This window comes from Epargyreus clarus, unplaced genomic scaffold (assembly GCF_041222505.1).
Source record: "Epargyreus clarus isolate Ecla_fem2 unplaced genomic scaffold, WU_Ecla_fem_2.2 ptg000007l, whole genome shotgun sequence".
In the NCBI taxonomy this organism is placed as follows: domain Eukaryota; kingdom Metazoa; phylum Arthropoda; class Insecta; order Lepidoptera; family Hesperiidae; genus Epargyreus; species Epargyreus clarus.
In genome coordinates, this window is record NW_027332215.1 from 6,227,395 (window position 1) to 6,247,259 (window position 19,865).

Genomic DNA, 19,865 nt, shown 5'->3' on the forward strand with positions numbered 1-19,865 from the left:
ATCTTTTCTGATTTTAAACAAATTGTGCCAATAAAGTAGAGGGCGCTCTCAGATAGTCATCAGCTACGCACGAAATGCCTGTAGTTCTTATTTTAGGGCGTGACCGATACCTCGAAAGGGGGGGGGGGGACAAAAAGATAGTGTGATGATAAAATTCAAAATCTTTTCTGACTTTAAACACATTGTGCCAATAAAGTAGAGGGCGCTCTCAGATAGTCATCACCTACGCACGAAATGCCTGTAGTTCTTATTTTAGGGCGTGACCGCTACCTCGAAAGGTGAGGGGGGGGGGGACAGGGGACAAAGAGATAGTGCGATGATAAAATTCAAAATCATTTCTGACTTTAAACACATTGTGCCAATAAAGTAGAGGGCGCTCTCAAATAGTCATCAGCTACGCACGAAATGCCTGTAGTTCTTATTTTAGGGCGTGACCGCTACCTCGAATGGTGAGGGGGGTGGGGGGGAGGGGCGGACAAAGAGATAGTGCGATGATAAAATTCAAAATCTTTTCTAACTTTAAACACATTGTGCCAATAAAGTACAGGGCACTTTTAAATAGTTGCCAGCTACGCAAGGACTACTTTGTAAGTCTTATTTTAGGGCGTGATCGCCAACTCCATAGCGAAGACAAAGAACTGACGCGATGATGAAATTGAAAATATTTTGTAACTTCAAAAACATTGTGTCCATAAAGAAGGAGGTGCTCTCATATAATTATCAGTCTCGCACAGACTACTTGTAAGTTTTATTTTAGGGCGTGACATAGTGGAGACAAAGAGTTAAACACAATTGCGCCTATAATGTAGAGGGCGCTGTCAAATAGTTACCATTTACGCACGGACTTCTCGTAAGTCTTAACTTAAGGCGTGTTCGCCATCTCGATAGCGGAGACAAAGAACTGACGCGATGAAATTGAAAATATTTTCTAACTTTAAAAACATTGTGCCACCATGTACTAGTACTAGTAGTACTAGTAGAGGGCCCTCGCAGTTATATAGCCAGGTACACTTTATAGCGGACCATCTGAAATTCTTACTTTATGGCATGTCCGCCATTTTGTGTGCAGTAACCGGCAGCAGGCGCGACGTTGAAGATGAGGATTTATTTCTATATTTGAAAACGTGTGTAAATTGTGTTCCAAAAATATAGATGGCGCTCGTAGGTAGCTCGCCAGCAACCTACCATTCCAAGTGTATGGTGTGGCCGCCATCTTGATAACAGTACCTACCAACAGAGGGCGCGACGAACGCGACGTTGGTACTTACATTTATTTAATATATATTTCAGCGCCAACACAATAGAGGGCGCTCACTGCCTCACCAGATACAGCTGGCCCGCCTGTAATTTATACCTTACGATAGGCCGCATCTTGATACGTGTGCCCAGAAACGAACTTAATGCCCAAGATAACAGCTTCTTGTATTAAATACATATGTAAATTTTGTATCTTTAAGGTAGATGGCGCTCGCCAGTGTTTCACCAGTTACGCACGGATATCCAAAACTATCATCTTACATTCTGGTCGCGTAGCAGAGATCAGCACCCAGCATCAAGTTCATAACAATATATTAAATAAAATAAATAACTAACCTTAGCACCAATGAAGTAGATGGCACTCGCCCCTTACTCGTACAGTACAATTATACCTACCACTTAAAAATCTTACCTTTGTGAAAGCAAAAACCAGCAACCGGCATGACGATGAATGCTAACGCGCGCTCATAATATAAACTTTAAAGTATAATAAACATAAAAAATAAACAAATAACAAAAAACACACGACACACATCCTTTGAATATAATAAGCACTCTGGAACCCCCCCACGGGCCAAAGGTCGTAGGCGTAATGTTACCGAAAACCATACGAAACAAATGATCGACACACACTAAATCACTTACCATTTGGTCCAGACTCGATCCCGGAGGTCTTCAGGTTGCACAAATAACACTTATATTCGCGTTTCATAGCGTATTCAACAAGTAAAGATGGAAGAAAGCGCTGGCCCGGACTAACGCCGCGCATGGTCGGGCGGAAAGTGTACGAACGACATTATGCCGTGGAGGCTTGCATCTCACTGTAATCAATAGAGTGCAGTTATCAGGGCGCAGCTACCGAACGTAGGGACGTCGAAAGACATCGACTAATAGCCGGGCGAATCGGCCCGAATCGAGATACATGAATATCGAATGAATCGTCGTTTCGGTTACGACAATCCCTTGCAATTCTTATTTAACTTTTATATTTTTATAACGGAAACAGTTACGTTTGAGACTTACGTTACAATAAGTAATATAAAATTATGATCGATTTAAATATGTTAAGATAGGATATGATATCAATACGATAGATATGATAATATGGAAAAATCGTTTTGTGAAAAATTTGGAAGCTTCTTTTGGCGCGTTTTTAAAACTGATGAGAGTGTTATTTTCAATATGCGAACGTAACGACATCTTTTATCTAAATACACAAAATTAAGCGTTTAGTGTTATGTGAGTCCCACAATGTACGAGTAATTTAATATTACCAGTGTAGATGGCGTTGCTACTAGCAATTGTTCATTTTTTTCCGACTGCGCAGGATGATCTTTCGGTGATATGTATTGTATGTACGTCTTAATTTTGGCACGCCGTACAGCCCAATCGGCTTGACGGATTTTAATATATAAAGTATCATCCAATTCGCTTAATCTGTGGGAGAGACGCAGGATAATTTTTAAGCAGTCGGGTAGACGGACGTAAATACAGTTATGACAAAGAAGTATATAACTTCTCACCAACATGCGCACATAAGTACACACGTGTTTTTTGTTTTATAATACGAGTAGTTACATTTAAAACAAAAATATTATGATTGTGTGTGATATGTGTGGTGCGCTGTGGCGTCCTTACTTATTTTTAAAATTACTATTTTTGCGGCATTTTTTGCAAACTTGCAACATTGTAAATATTAAACATTGAAAGTAAATTTTATGGTGTAGATTTTAGTTGTCGCTTTTGTAATAAATCACTCACACCATTTTTCGTCCAAAAGGAGAAAAAATATCTTATCGTCGAGTTTATCTTCAATCATATCCATTTTCTAAAATATTTCATATGAATCCAGTATCGATATTTTATGTTTCGTTTATCGAATAATCAGGAAATCGTTGGACATCCCCATCTATCTACGTTACCTGGACACGCCCCGACGCATCACGCATGTCCTATAACAGGCTATATTCTTCGTGATATGTTTATGTTATAGCTCGCCATTTTGTAGCATTCGCCAGTGAAAAAAATGCCTGTTAAGTAAAAAGAGAGAAGGTATGGGAAAATACCTGGATCGGCGTATTTTATATTATTGCAATAAATATGTAAATTCAATTAGAATATACCAATATACCATTATATACATTATAACCATATAATTTTAAAATATATTTAAGTAATAAATTTATATGTATATGAATACAATTACACGAACATAAACTTTATTATATCATATGTGTATTTTATTAAATATTTATTTATTTTCTATTGTATTAGCGCTATCTGGGGGCACGGCCATGCTCCCACCAAGTCGAGCAAAAAAAGAGGCACGGCCGTACCATACTTTTCTCGAAGCAACTTAGGCCATTTTCGACCTACCCCCCCCCCCCTTAACTTCGTTGTAGATTAAACTATAAGTATACGCGGTGTCTTTGTAGTTGCGGGACCAGAATAGGGCTCCTGGGGTCTATGGTGGTAGGAGCTCTTTTATGTTTTAAATATATAGATTGACTTAGCAATCGTACTTAACGATCTAACTTAATGCAATATGTTTTACTTGCGAAATACGTTGTGTTTTTATCGCATTACACAAGTAACATATTATATTAAACTACGCTCGCTTGCAAGCGAATCGACTCACTCTCCAAGCGCGCATTCAGAGCCGCTGCATTTGAAAACGCAGATGTATTCTTGTTACAAAATTATTATTTTTTTAAAGCTTAAAAACCTAGCTTTCCAATACAAAACAATACAAAACTAACAGTAACAAATACAAAATAATTCACAATAATCAAAGGTACAACTGGCGGCCTTATCACTAAATAGCGATCTCTTCCAGGCAATTTATTGCAAGAAAGTAATATTTATATAAAAGAGATCCAGAGTAGGGGTGTACATGAGTATAATGTATGAGTCATATTTTAAATATATCAGCAGCTAGAGTACTTAAGAATAAAAGAAAAGGAGAGAAAGAGGAGAATACATAAAGTAGGAAATAATAGAAGAGTATAAAATAACAGGGTAACTAGGAAGCAGATTATAGTGATAGATAAAATGCTTTTACTTGGTTTTTAAAAGGATCCAGTGACTGCGCACATCGGATAATAATCGGTAAGGCATTCCATAGGCGCACAGCCACTGCAGTAAAAGATTTACTAAAGAACGATGAAGAAGAAGAAGGAGTTAATAGGGAAAGGTTTTCATTGGAGCGCAGGAAATGTGTATCGTGAGACAGATGCAAGTAGTGAAAACGCTCTTTTAAATAATTAGGTGTGTTAGGGTTAAACAAGATGCAGTATAAAGCAGAAAGTATATGAGTATTCCGACGAAGACGAATTGGGAGCCACTTGAGTTTTTTACGATACTCAGAGACGTGATCATATTTACGAATTCCAAATATGAATCGGATAAATAAGTTTTGGATACGCTCAAGCTTATTAAATTGCTCCTCAGTTAGATCTAGATAGCAAACATCTGCATAGTCAAGGATAGGACGCAGTAAACATAATGTCAATCACAGTCGGAGATATGTTAAGAGACCGTAAGGTAGCAAGTAAGATATCAAAATCAACTGTGTTAAATGCATTGCTGAAATCGAGCAATGTTAACACAGTTACCTCCCTCTTGTCCATTCCCAAGCGGATGTCGTCCTTAACTTTCAGCAAAGCAGTCGTCGTACTACGACCAGGTCTGAAGCCGGATTGGTAAGGATTTAGAAGATTATGGAAGGAAAGAAAGGAACTAAGCTGATTGTATACAAGACGCTCAAAAACTTTTGAGAGGAATGGAAGGATGGATATTGGGCGGAAATCGGAACAACAAATAGGGCTAGTCTTTTTAGGTAAAGGAATAATTTGAGCGTTTATCCAAACTGAGGGAAATGAACTATGGGAAATAGAAAAATTAAGGATAAATATGATGACGGGTGCTACAAGATCTAGGATGGGAATGATCATATTACGACTAACGCCATCCACAGCCAATGTAATCCAAATGGATTGAGCGGATACATCTCTTACCATCACGCCGGTCGAATTGACTAAATGAAAAGGCGGAATAGTCAGGAATGTCAGAATGTTCCACCGGACACGAAGAGGGGCATGCAAATCAAGAATTTGCACTCAGTCAATGTTGTCAACACTATAAATAGAGCTCCAATCAGCTTTGGCAACATCAGAATGAAAAGCATCTATATCCATGTTGTTAAAATTGCGCCGAAGAAGTATCCTTGACTTAGCTTTCGGAGGTTTTAATTTATAAGACAGAAAAATGAGTTCATGATACGAAAAAGCGTCAGCAGCACATTGACCATGCCTACAAACATGGTCAGTGGAGGAGTCAGGTGGAGGATACAAATATCAAGTCAAGAAGTGACGGGATAGAATTGGGAAATTAGTGAGTTGCAGAAAGATGAAGAATGTGTAAGTTGGCTGCATCTGCTAAGGATTTCAGACGAGTAGCTCTTATGTCATTCTTAAGAAGGCATGTATTAAAGTCACTATATCATACTAATGGTATGGAGTGAGAATAAATAGGACAGAGATCTTCAAAAAATGTTTCCAACCATTACCCATTGGATGATGAAGAGAAGGATATATATGTAAGGTAAGCTATCATTACTACTAGTTGCTGATATAACATACAAAATAATAATATTATTAAACTACTAATACTATACTATACTAATTACAAAATAATGATAATAATAAACAAATTTCTTTTATGGCTAACACCTACCAACTACACATTTTAAGCAGTAAAACTGAACAAAAAAAAATAATAAAAACTAGACTAGAAATTAACAAATGTAACTAAGATATAAATTAAAAGAAATACATTATGTAAATATTAAACTACACTAATAAAAGAAGTTAATAAGAAACGGAACGTAAACGTCAGATTAGACAACTGTCAGAAGTCACCAAAGTGTCCGGCACCGTGTGGCAGTCAAGTGACACTCGTTTGTTGACATTGTCACAACTCAAACTTATAAATATTATTTATTGTAAATATTTGCACATTGTTTTGTTATTTTTACCCTCGAGAATTTTAAGGAACGACTACTAAAGTAATGCATACAATGTGACAAAATACATATTATACATAGCGATATGATAGTGAAGTAAACAAGACATTCAATTGACATAATATAGTGATATAAACAGATGAAGTGAATAAGTTTAGTGATTAAAATAGTTAAGTAGTAAATAAGTGTTGAAAACAGAGTAGTAATGAAATAATAAAGTGAAATGAGACAGAAGGAAAAGAAGCAAGAACAATACGTATCGTTTCTTTTTCTGAGTTCTTTTGAGCCGCGAAGGAACCCGATATACATATATCATTACCATAAAGCTCAGTACAATACTTCTTTTTTAAATTGGTGCCGAATTGAAGTATCGGGAATTGTACTCTTTGTGATACCCACTATTTGCGGACTGTAATTGTAGGGTATTTTGTTGTCATAAACTTATCATTCGCTTATCAGACGTTGACCTGTGTACATCTCCACTACCTGCGCTCATTATTTCGACAACATCATTGATACAAAAGCTCAAAGCGAGCGCCCAAGTTGTTGCGTTGTTGCAACAGCGCCTTAGCCAGCGTGCAGTAGCTCGACAGCTTCGTTTGTCGTAATCTGCTGTATCAAGAGTTTACAGACGCTTTCAAGAGACTGGCGGGTTTACTCGGAGACCAAGAACCAGCAGTAATCGTTGCACATCCGCAGTTGATGATCGATTCATTGTATCGACGTCAATTTGAAATCGCCACTTGACCGGCGTTGATGTGCAAAAAGAGCTCCGACAAGTACGCGGGGTAGCGACACAGTGACAGTAAGAACGCCTGAGATAAGCCAACCTCACTCCAAAATGGGCTGCCAGAGCCACTAATTGGCCACTAGACACCGGCAAGCTCGACTTCAATTTGCTCGGTAGCGTCTCGATTGGAGCATCGACCAAAACTCAATTAACTTCTGTGTTTTTGGGTTAATTGAGTTTTAGGAATTATTTACTTTTTTTATATTTTTTCACTCAAATTTAAACTTATGAAAAAACTGGGATCCTAATTTCAGTTTTTATTCTGTATTTAGGTAGAGGACATTACAATTAATAAAAACGTTATTACATTTTGAAAGAACTGCCAACTGTGTCAAGTGGCTGCTCAATAACTATTTAAATTTCTACATATTTCTAACTTTCTAAAATATGTAGTCATTAACTACATATTTTTTAATAAAAAAATGAGAAAAGTTACCAATGAATCTGTGGCTTCTCTCAGGTAAGACTCTAATTTAATCTTGGGTTGATTACAGATGTCCATGGGTGGTACTTGCCACTTTCCACTGTGTGGACTGCATGGTTGTTTATCACCTCAGTATTATAAAAATTGCCGTTAAAATATCATGTCTTGTTATTTTAATTCGGATAGAATTCAGATAAATAATTCGGATTCACCAATTTTACTGTTTCCAAACTGCCGATTATCGCCCCTTTCTTCCATTCTTCGTGCGAAGTGTACACTTCGTAATCGGCACTTTGACCTAAAAAGGTTACTAACCTACCCTAACAATGTTCAATGGAGGCGACCCAAAGCCCTTACGGAGGTCAAGGTACCCATAACGTGCCGCGCTTCCCCCAACGAAGGTCACAGACGAAACATCTAATAAAACTGGGAGTTCCAAACACGTACCTCAATTTGCATGGCGGGCTCTTCTGCATGCTATAAATGCGTTATAAAAATAACGAAGCAAAAGTGTAGGTATCTTACTTATGTCTCTGTAGTTCCGGGACTAGAATAGGGCTACGGTATCCTCTGCCTGTCGTAAGAGGCGACTAAAAGGGGGCTTCCGGGGTTGCCGGCGGCAAGAGTGGGGGTTCAAACCGTCCGGAGAGCAACCCCGGGAAGGACGGCGGCATGTGTGGTCGCATGCCGTCGTAAACACCAGGTGTGCGGGAGGAGCGTAAAGTGCTCCCCCCAGGGCAGAGCCCGACCGGGGCATCGCGCTCGGAGGACTCCAATTGTGTTCCATCGGAGATCCCGGAGTACTCCACCAAGCGCTGGGGACGGCCACCGAGGGGGTGCGGTAAAAATCCCACATAACCCGGCGTCGCTCCCACGTCTTCGGGTACCTTTTGAAGGTTTCCCTCTCGAAAACAACACAAAAAAGGTATCTTACTTAATTTCATAACGTGCAGATTCATATTCACAACTTCTCAGCCACTATGAAAGATATTACAATCAGACTAGATTTCTTTCGTTTTATGGAAGGGTCTGGCTGCCGGATGACTTTCATAATAATATAAAACGACATTCAAAAAGGTCAGGGTCCATGTGGTCGGTGTAAAGTAAACTAAGTTTGCGGGGTCGCAAATTTCTCCTTAGGCTGCCATCTTGAAAACGGGGTGTAGTTCTATCACACGCAAATTGAGTTATCAACAACTTTGATTCTACAATTTTAGCGTATAACTAATAAGGAGTTATTAATAAAGAAAGATCAAAATTGGGAACTAATTTTCTTTTATATTTATTCCAAAAATGACAAAAATAGAAATCAGAGCATTTTGATAGGATTTTCGAGAAATAACGTTGAAAGTGATGTTGCTGAGAACGAAAAAACATCAACCAGACGACGGTCGACGAAAATGGATATCACCATACGGACCATACAGACCCTTTATGGTCTAAGATCCCGATATAAGACGACTTTCACCGAGCTCCTTAATGGATGAAACCTTTTTTATATGGAATTAAATATGTCAAAAAGTATATTGCTAGTCAACCATTTGCAATATACTTTTTGACATATTTAATTTGGTATAAAAAAACGTTTCATCCATTATGCAGCTCGGTGAAGGTCGTCTTATATCGGGATCTTCTACCATTAGTAAAAGGCTTACACATGTTTGCGTATAAAGTGCAAACAGTGGATCATTTAATGCCTGCTGATCATCAGTCGCGTGTAAATTATTCTCAAGCCATCTTAAATCTTAACAACAAAGAAAACGATCTTGTGACAAAAAACATAATGAGCGATGAAGAGCATTTCTATTTAAGCGGTTATGTCAACAAGCAAAATCTTCGTTTCTGGGGCATCGCAAATCCGCTTTTTATACACGAAGAGACTCTCAAAGACACTCAAAATTACTGTCTGTTGCGACGTTCATGCGGGAGGAGTGATTGGGTCGTATTTTTTTTGAGGACGCCATCGGCAATACAGTTACTGTTATTGGCGAGCGCTACATGGCCATGATAAACGATTTCTTTCTGCCGAAATTGGACGATCGGGGCTTCATGAACATGTGGTTTCAAAAATATGGTGCAACTGCACACGCAGCACGAGTCACAATAGATATTGTGAAGGAAGCGTTTCCTGGTCACGTAATATACCATTTTTGCGATGTGGCACGGCCAGCAAGATCGCCTGATTGACTATTCCAGACTTTTTAATTTGGGGCTACTTGAAGTCACGGGTATATGCCAACAAGCTTCCGACAATAGCTCTTAGAGAGAATATTAGACTAGGGTGCAAAGAATTATCACCGGAAATCTTGCGAAAAGTAATGGAAAATACGATAAAACGGGCACAAATGTGTATCAAAGCTGGCGGCAGCCACTTAACAGATATTATTTTTTCCACTTAACAAAAAACAAATTACAGATCCAAGTAAGGACTTCTGTTACTCAAAATGACTTTTTTATTTACTACAAAAGTTATTCAAAAACAAAATAGGATGATTAATTTTCCGCCACCCTGTATTTAATCTCTTTGTTAACATGTGACTGACAAACGAAATTTATCGAGCGTTTGTTTGTTGAGACGGTCGTTAAACATGGAATATTTAGAAGCGATAAGTGAGTAGTCATTTCACTAGTTATGTTAATCATTAGTAGATGCATTTATGTATAACATGAGAAATAGATATTTTAAAATTTGCCTATTGCGACCCCTTTTAAATTATACTTCAGATCAGATGATGTATGAAATAAAATAATCTTCTCGTTGCCAAAATGATTATGTTTTAGTAATATTAATATTGCTCGTTTCATTCAAATTACTCTGGTGCGGACGAATATCGTTATTAGTGAGTTATTTATCAAAATTTTCTAGTAACGCCTGTTATTGCATCCGTTTATAATAATATACCATTTTTTTGCCTACTAAAGAAACACATTTGATAGTTTTTGCATTGTGTACGTCAAATTTAGATCATTGGCAAGGATAATTTGGATAAATTGCGTATTAGTAATAAAATTTATCAAGTTCGATTTGATACATTGATTATATTATTAATAAGGGACGTAACAGGTAAGTGGTTATTAACTTATTACAGTCCGACAAACTTTTCCGTGCGTGTGGCGGTGTTCCGAAACAATTTGTTTCCAGCCTCACGAAAGACTTTTCAATTTCCTCAAGTAAAAAAGTTTTGGTTTGTACTTTAATTTAATAATAAAATTACGATCTACCTGATCTACCTGATTACTAACTGATAGTCCGTTATTTGACAATAAAATTGATACTTTTTTATATCATTATTATATTATTACATATTCGTCATAACATGTTAAGTAATGAATAATTAATATAGCCGTTAAAGTCCTTGGTCCTTTGATAGTGTAAACGCAGTAGAAAAGGCCTTTATATATTTTAATATATAAATTCAAGTGATATATGTGTTATTTTGTGCAATCGAAGAAATACATATTGACAGCATTACTGACAGTTGGATCAGAAATTTATAAAATGTAATTAACAATAAATGAAACGTTATTGTGATCTTTCAATAACCAAAACGCAGTTAAGAAGGTCTTAAAATATATAACTACAAGACGATACAATGGGAAGAATGGTGATGGTCTTTGATGTAATAAAGAATTCAAATTATGACATACATCCTAGCAACTCAAGAAATAATTTACAACAAACGTTGTTAAACTAATGTTTTTGATGGTTTATATATTTTTCAGTGAAGTGATATTTTTCCGTGTTTATATTTTTAAAGTAATATTTCATTGTTTTTATAAATTCTGTAGCTTAAAAGTTGTTGATGCTTGCAGGTCACATACCAAGCGCAGGTACATGTAGCCAGACCGGCAATGCTGTCTTTCCAAATTTTGTTCAGTGTAATTTATGCTCCCAGCCACGTTTTTTCAGAGGTACCAGGGGGTTGAACATACATATCGGTAAGATACATAGATATGTGTCTTGTCGAGATGATTGTTCAACTCCCCAGCACCCATCATCTATTCCAAATTCTTGTCCAATCTTATCTAGTAAATCATTTTCAGACACCTTAACTTTATTTTAAGAATAACGTAGCAGTGGTAAAACGAATACCCAGGGGTGCTCGTCTTACTGTTGCTACTAGTCTTTCTCACACCATTTGGAATGTTATTTCACAAAATTCAATTGAAAGCTGGGAGCATTTATTAACTTTCGCATATTTCAAATTACATGCTAAAAATGGTAGTAAATCTCTGACCAAAATTATAAAATCAAATTTTAATAGCCCTACATCTTTAGATATTTTATGAAAACATTTTTTTTCTTTCAGGAACATATATAGGAAAATTGAAAATAAAGTTAATGATGGCGATATACAAGGTGCCTCAGCTTTACTTTTTCCAAATGACACCATCGCTCCGGACTCTCCAGATACTATTTTGGCGCTTAGGGAAAAACATCCGTCAGCTCCATTAACACTTCAACTCCCTGATCCACCACTAGCTATTGACAACTCTCTACAATTCAAAAGTCAATTCAAAAGAAGTTTTATCAGCGATAATGTCCTTCAGAAATGGCTCTGCTGGAGGTTTAGATGGTCTTTAACCCAACACTTAAAAGACCTAACATGCGGTTCAACATGCGAGGCTGGCAGAGCCTTACTGGAGGACATTACTCATCTGATTAATTTTATGTTAGAAGGAAAAATTAACTATAACATTACTGCCACCTTATATGGTGCAAATATTTGTGCATTGCAAAAAAAGGTGGCGGTATTAGACCTATTGCTGTGGGCTGCACTTCTCGTCGCCTTGCTTCCAAATTTTGGTGTAAGTGTGTAGCACATACTATAAAATAATGAAAAATGTGTACTAATACAACTCGGCTTTGGAAGCAAGGGTGGCTGTGAGGCTGCAGTCCACGCAACACGGACCTTTTTACAAAATAACGGAGGGGAAGTGTTATTGAAGCTTGACGTAAAAAATGCTTTTAATTCGGTTAATAGGGGAACCCTGCTACAAGAAATTAAAAATAATGTTCCATTTATTTACAAATATATTTGGCAATGCTATAGTTCCCCATCAAAATTAATGTATCGAAATCATTCCATTTTGACTTCCGTCGGTTGCCAGCAGAGTGATCCCCTTGGGTCGGCCATTTTTAGTCTACCTATTCATCCTATCATATCACAGTTAAATTCTAAATTAAACATCTGGTATTTGGATGATGGTACTCTGGGTGGTGAAGTGAGTTCGGTCCTAAATGATTTAGAATATTTAATTACCAAATTTAATGAAATTGGTCTTGACCTAAATTATTCGAAGTGTGAATTATTTATAAATTCTGACAAATCACCGAAGAAAAAACCAAAATATTCTTGAAAAGTTTAACGTTTTGGCTTCTAACATAAAGAATCTGGATAAGAACTCTCTTCACGTACTCGGTGCACCTATGTTTGAAGATTCCATTCATTCATTTACTCAAAATCAAATTCAAAAATTTAATAATGTTTCAGACAGGTTATTTAATATTAATTCCCATATGGCATTATTTATTATTCGGAATTGTCTTTTTGCTCCTAAATTTATTTATTTTATTAGATGCAGTCCCTTTTTCAGGTTTATTAACATTTTAAATGAAATTGACTCCATCATCTATAAAACATTATTAACCCTATTTAATTGTCAAATTTCGGACCGCGCTTGGACCCAAGCCTCATTACCTATTAGGTACGGAGGTTTGGGAGTACGTAAAATTTCTAGTGTTTCCCTCCCAGCATTTTTGTCTTCTACTCATAGTACGCAAGACCTAGTTTCGAAAATATTATCAAAATCCCTAATGAACTAAGACGTTGCGTACAGGAGTGAGCCAAATCTGCTTGGGTAATGGCCTGCCCAAATCAAAATTTTCCAAAACTATTAAATGTAAAAAAATTATGGGACGAGCCTCTCTGTAAATTAACACATGAATTACTTTTAAATACTACAGATGCTATCACAGAGCGGGCTCGTCTTTTAGCAGTATCGGAACGAGAGTCCGGTTTCTGGCTACAGGCTCTTCCGTCAAGCAACATAGGGACCCTTTTGGATAATTCCACTTTGTCCCTATGTTTGTGCCTGCGTCTTGGCTTAAAAATCAATGAGCCACATCGTTGTGTCTGCGGAGAAGGTGTCGATCAATCTGGTCATCACGGTCTGTCGTGTCAACGCAGTGCCGGCCGTATGTCGCGCCACGCATGCATCAACGACGTCATCCGTCAGGCTCTTGTCACCATCAACGTACCGGCTACCCTAGAGCCGAATCGTATAGTGCGTGATGATGGCAAGCGGCCAGTTGGTTTGACACTCGTTCCCTGGAAACAGGGGAGGTCCTTGGTATGGGATGGTACATGTGTTGACACCATGGCACCGTCTCATATTCGGACGACCTCGATGCGTGCTGGTGCGGCGGCCGAACCTGCGGAGGCTGTGAAGCGGCGCAAATGTGCTGCTATTTCACAGATTTATATATTTGTGCCCTTCGCAGTTGAGACGATGGGACCGTGGGGCCCAGAAGCGAAGCAATATCATAAAGAATTTTCTTTGCGATTGATTGAGACCTCTGGTGACCCAAGAGCTGGAGCTTACCTCGGTCAACAAATAAGTTTGGCAATACAACGAGGTAATGCTGCTAGTGTCTTGGGCACACTACCGCGGGGCAGCGATCTGGCTCATTTATTTATTATAATTTTAGTTATTTTTTTGACTAATGTAAATATTTTTATTTGTTTTATTAATTTAGTTTAAGTTATTATAATATTGTAAATAATTTTAATATTTTGTTTATACTTTCATAATAAATGCTTTCCCAGTCGTTAAATCATTCTAGATAGTTTTGATAACCTTTTTTTTGTTCACGAGGAGGAAACCTTCAAAAGGTACCCGACGCCGTGGGAGCGACGCCGCGTTATGTGGGATTTCACCGCACTAAAAACTAGTGATGCAACGGATATCCGGCAACTATCCGGTATCCGGCCTATCCGGCCACCTAAATAGTATCCGGCCGGATACCGGATAGTAGCACCTATCCGGCCGGATACCGGATAGTTGCACCTATTCCTCACCATCGAATCGAAAGAGTTCATTTTGAAAAAAAAAAACAAAGCACAGTCTTTATTATTCCACCTTTGGATAATGTCGCTTATAAGGATCAAGTTCTGGGAAGTAATTATAAATGATAAACTAAAAAAACGCTCATTTTTAAGCAAATTCATATCTTCCATATTAGTGTGGCAGCTTAGTTCCCGCCCTTTTTAAATTTAAACATTTTGCATATTATAACAAATGTCAGTGGCGTAATGTTTCAAATCTTTTAACAGGACATGTTTCGTTCCTCCAGAATTTATATTTTTATGTGCGAATTAATTTAGATTATTTTTCATATTATTAAAATGTCAATAGATTTTAACATTTATGATGATTTTAACATGCAATACTCAATCAGAACATATTTACAATGTTATAGTAGACCTTATCGCGTAAGTATATGTCATTTAAGCACACATTCATACCGAAGTTTCAACTATATTGTAATGTACCTAGTGCTTACAAGCTGACGGAAATGAAATATGTTTAAAAATTTAAGAATCATGTCAATGTAAGAAATACATTTCTGAATGAGGCACTAAATGCTCTCTTATTGTTCCATCCATTCATTAGCCTTTTGAGGAACATTGCCGGACATAGGCCACTTATTATATAAAAAAAATAAAATTGGCCAAGTGCAATTTGAACTCGCAGCCCGAGAGTATCGTGCCAAAATGTTTATTTCTTTTATTTGTTGTATTACTTATTATTGCAGCCATTCAAGTAAATGCATTATGAACATTTTAACAGTCTACCTATTACGTTCAATAGATAGAAGCGAAACACGTCGAAAAATAGCGGTTCCTTGCATTTATTATATTTTAAACTTTTTTATTTTTAGTATTTATTGTAGTATTGTAGTATAGCAGCCATTATACATACTCTGTAAATTTTTCAAATTTCTATCTATTACGGTTCAGGAGATAGAGCTCTGTGACAGATGGACAGACAGCGGAGGATTAGTAATAGTGTTCCGTTTTTACCCTTTAAATAAAAAGGACCCTGCAGCCATGGTTTTTCATACTGAATCCCATCAGATTCATACTTGGTTTATCTTTTATTATTATAATCCATTTTTATTGTCTTCAGAAGACTGCATAGTCCTAGTACAACTCTGGCTAGAAAAAAGTGTGATATTTAATTACTCATTGTTAAAACTGGAACATTATTTTCTTCAGGATCCGCTGTGCATCCGCTTGTGGTGGATTTTAAACTCAGAGTCGTCGAGGGAGAGGCAGACTTTCTAACCACTAATATAATCATCTTAATAGCTTTTGTTTTTTGTTTATTAATTATTTATTTTTAAAGTCTTTGGAAGGCGAGACTGTCATTGATTATATCGGTCGGTCCTATCGAGTGATGTGGCTGGTCTACGCCACTTCAGCTGGCTACACCTAATTCCGACCATAGTTCCCTCCGACTTTAGAGTTTTCGGCTTTGAGTCTTCTAAAGCCTACAGTAAAGGATCTTATCTTAGCGCCATAAGTCGTCACTGGCTCGAATACTTTCAAATTCAGACAATGAGGAATTTGGGGTAAGATAGCACTACATATTTTTCCGCACGTACACTAGCTGAGGTGGATTCTGCGAATGGGGTTTCGCATAACAACAACCCATACGGGTTTGACATGGAGTCGTAGGCATGATATTTGCCTTGTCCCTGTTGATTTTAAGACCCGTCCGTTGTGAGACGTTGTAGATGTTACGTAGGTTTTGAAGATGGCCACCGCCACACCTATTCGTATTTCTACCTAATAACTGAAGTATTAAACGCTGCTTTTTTCCGGTTTGAAGGGTGCGGTAAGGGAAAGAAAAAAATTTAAGGCGTTCCAGCTTAATCCTCACGGAGTAACGGTGCATCTGTTGCCTTATGTAGGAATTTAATCCTATCTGGGATGGATTACATTTACTCTACTATGTACTCGGACTAACTAAAGGCGGCTCTTTATACATAGTTTAAAATCTCGATGTACCTACAGTTGATCTGGCATCGCTGAAAAGCCTAGTACCGTGAAGTTTAAATAACAACACGATTATACTTTTCGGCCTACTACTATATAGATGACCACTAGTGGCGCGCTGCTGCGCTTTGTATCACACGTTAATTCGAGGATCCCAGGTATTGTAGCACTTGGTTAGCAGTCGTTAAACCTTGTTAGAGGCCTTATGGATAATGGATAAAACATTTGACATGGTTTGGCAACTAATTCGTACGTCTTTCCGCGAATCCGTATAGCAGAGTAGCATAGTATAATACAGTCCAGGCCTCCCCCAGTTGCAAGAAGTGGGAAATGCCCAGAAATAAGAGTTAGAAAGGTTGGAGTCATAGAATTCATAATGTTTTGAAAATTTCTCAAGTTCCCGGGAATTCCCGGGAAAATGTGGTCGGGAAATCCCGTGGGTCGGGAAGAAAAATATGCCGGGAAATCAGAAACCCTAGTATGTATGTACGTAACAGAGTAACGGAATCTTTGAACCCGATTTCTAACCACTTTGAACGTTCAGTTTAATTCAAAATTTTGAAGAATAAATAATTTTGTACCATTGTCCTTATTAACATCCTCAGGATTAACGATTTTCGAGGCGAGATTGTTCAAGCGATTTAGAGAAAGTTCATCGCAAGTTACTAGATTGCAAATAATTATTGCTTTTTAGTTTCAATAAGGCGTAACTGATACAGTGTGATTTTTAGTTTAGAAAATAATAATGTTATTTCCATATAACTCAAATGTTCTGAAACATATCTATAATGCCCTCTAGTAAAATTATGTTTAGGATTCCGTACTCAAAGGTTAAAACGAAACCCTCCGCTGTCTGTTCGTGTGTCACTGGGCTGTATCTCTTAAACCGTAATAGATATACACTTGATTTTTTTACAAACGATGCATAATGGTGGTCGCTATAACAACAAACACTAAAAATTAATAAAATAAATATAGTTCAAAAACTAAAAAACACGCTTTTATGATAAAATCAACTAAAAAGTAGAAAATAATTTTCAATCTGAGAATCAATTAAGGAACAGTAAATAGTATAATTGTGGAAAAAGTGTGGGGCGCTTTTCGAACCTGATAAATTCGCGTGAAAAAAAAGCGTGGGGTGCTCACCCCACGCTTTTTTCACTATTATACTATTTACCGTTCCTTAATTGATTGTTAGATTGAAAATTATTTTCTACTTCTTACTTGATTTTATCATAAAAGCGTGATTTTTAGTTTTTCTAACTATATTTATTATCTTTATTTTTGGTCCAAAACTTACAGCTTAATTTTTCTAAATCTTTTAAGTACTAATTTCGTATCGATAAATAAAGATAATTGTTAGTTTTAATAATTTTATTTGAATTGCAATTTATTTTAATTTCGTTACAATTGACATGCGTTATTCAAATTAACTTAATTGCAATGTGCAATTAAAAGTTCAATTGTGATTATTTTACTATAATTTATTTAATTGCAATTACTTTTTAGTCAATTAACAAGGAAAATAACAAATTTATTTATTCATGCCACACAAACTGATCTGGAACGTATAGAATTGAAGTAAGAAAATATTTTGATAAATTTCTGTACAACTTACTATAGTTACGATTCAGTGGACAGTGAATGGTGGAAATTTTATTATTTATCGAATGTATAACTACACTATCATAATCAGGAAAAGTGCAATAAATATATCCTTGCTACAATTATCCTCATGCGCTTACTGTTTTAACAGCAGTAATAATATTTTATAGCTTAAGTGGAAATTTGAAGGTTGACAGTGGTACATACATACATACAACCCAAGCTAATAAAAACGTGTTATTTAGCAGACGAGCATGCAGTCCACCTGATGGTAAGTGGCTACTGCCGCCCATGGACAACCGTAATCAACCCCAGATAGGATTGGATATTCCCACCTGAGGTCGGCCACAGATGCCCTGCTACCCCTGAGGACAAAGGTGGTACTTACGCCTCGGAAAAGTATGTCTCCCATACCACACCCTTCAAACCGGAACACAGCAGTGCTTAACACTGCTTTTATGAGGCAGAAATAGGTGTGACGGTGGTGGCGTCGGAGTGGAACCACAAAGGGTTCTACCACCTTCAAAAGTAAGAAAAGTAGGGTTACAGTGTTTTTCAGCGTGTACCAAGTGCCAAGGTCTGTCTTGCGCAAATGTTTAATTAAATACAAGACAGGAAAATTCGTATCATCTTGACGAAAATACAACTGATTCGTCTTCATTTGAACAATTTGTGAACATTCATCAAGAGGAAGAAAAAGATGAAGAAAGAATAAGAAGAAGAAATAGAAGAAAAGCATGATTGTTGAAGTTGAGTATGAAGAGTATAAATCAGATTAAAGTAACAAAAAAAAATAGAACGACAGTTGAACTGAATAACCAATATCAATAATCTTCATACGATTAAATAGGTAGTGTCCCTGGAAATAACATCAAGGTTCATAAAATAGTTCTACTAGAGAAACCACGTTAAAAAAACGCGTTAGTACGCTATTTCATAGGTGGTGTGGATTTCATGTAAAACGCAATTTTTACAAACGCAATATCTGAATAATGATTGGTTTTGGAGAAAAAAATATAAGCATTAATTTATAGATAATTTTAAGAGCTACTACACCTTTGGCATAAGGTACTTTTTGATAAAACTTACCGTTTTCGAGAAAAATCCAAAAATCCTAAAATTTTGACGTTTGACCCCGAATAAGTGCCGACGCACACATCTGATCGATGGGGACTGTTGACACTTTATTTGTAATGGTAAACCCAAGGTCTCTACAGAAATTTAAGCTTTCCCGGAATATTTGCTATTTCAATTGTCTAAATTGACCGGACTATATAGGCAATAACTGAATGAAGAGTGGTCATAATAATATGATATAACTTTAATTCAACTCTTTGCCTGGGCAATCCTAAATTAGAAAAAAAATCGTAGGTTATAAAATTCTTTGTAGGTCACCTTCATAGGTATAGGTATACTACCTTCATAGGTACACTACAACATAATCTGTCATAATAGCGAGCTAAAATGTTGTGGTGTTTTGGTTTGGAAGGTGGTGAGAGACACTTACAAAAGTAATTCCTCAAGGGTGCACCTGTGAGCACACAGAGGTGGAACTTTAATCTAATCTTTAATCTTGGTTTAATTAGGTCTGTATGCTTAACAATGGCACAGTAGAAATATGGACAGTATGGAAACTCCCTACAAAGCGCTCGAAACGGCACACTCACACAAACAAGCGCATCTACGAGGCCCCTAAGTGGT

At 37.0% G+C, this 19,865-nt stretch overlaps 1 protein-coding gene across 3 annotated transcripts in view; it reads right to left on the bottom strand.

Moving 5' to 3' along the window:
- LOC140743303 (peptidoglycan-recognition protein SA-like) overlaps positions 1–19,865 on the bottom strand; it is a 47,283-nt gene that overhangs the window by 20,544 nt on the left and 6,874 nt on the right. For 2 of the 3 annotated variants that reach the window (XM_073074467.1, XM_073074466.1), the window contains exon 1: positions 1,903–2,085. The exons of the other annotated variant lie outside the window; for it this stretch is intronic. In XM_073074467.1, the coding sequence (XP_072930568.1) occupies positions 1,903–2,026 (124 nt within the window). In that variant the 5' untranslated portion in view covers positions 2,027–2,085. Of the gene's footprint in view, positions 1–1,902; positions 2,086–19,865 lie in introns of those variants that run through there. 3 annotated transcript variants of the gene reach the window in all.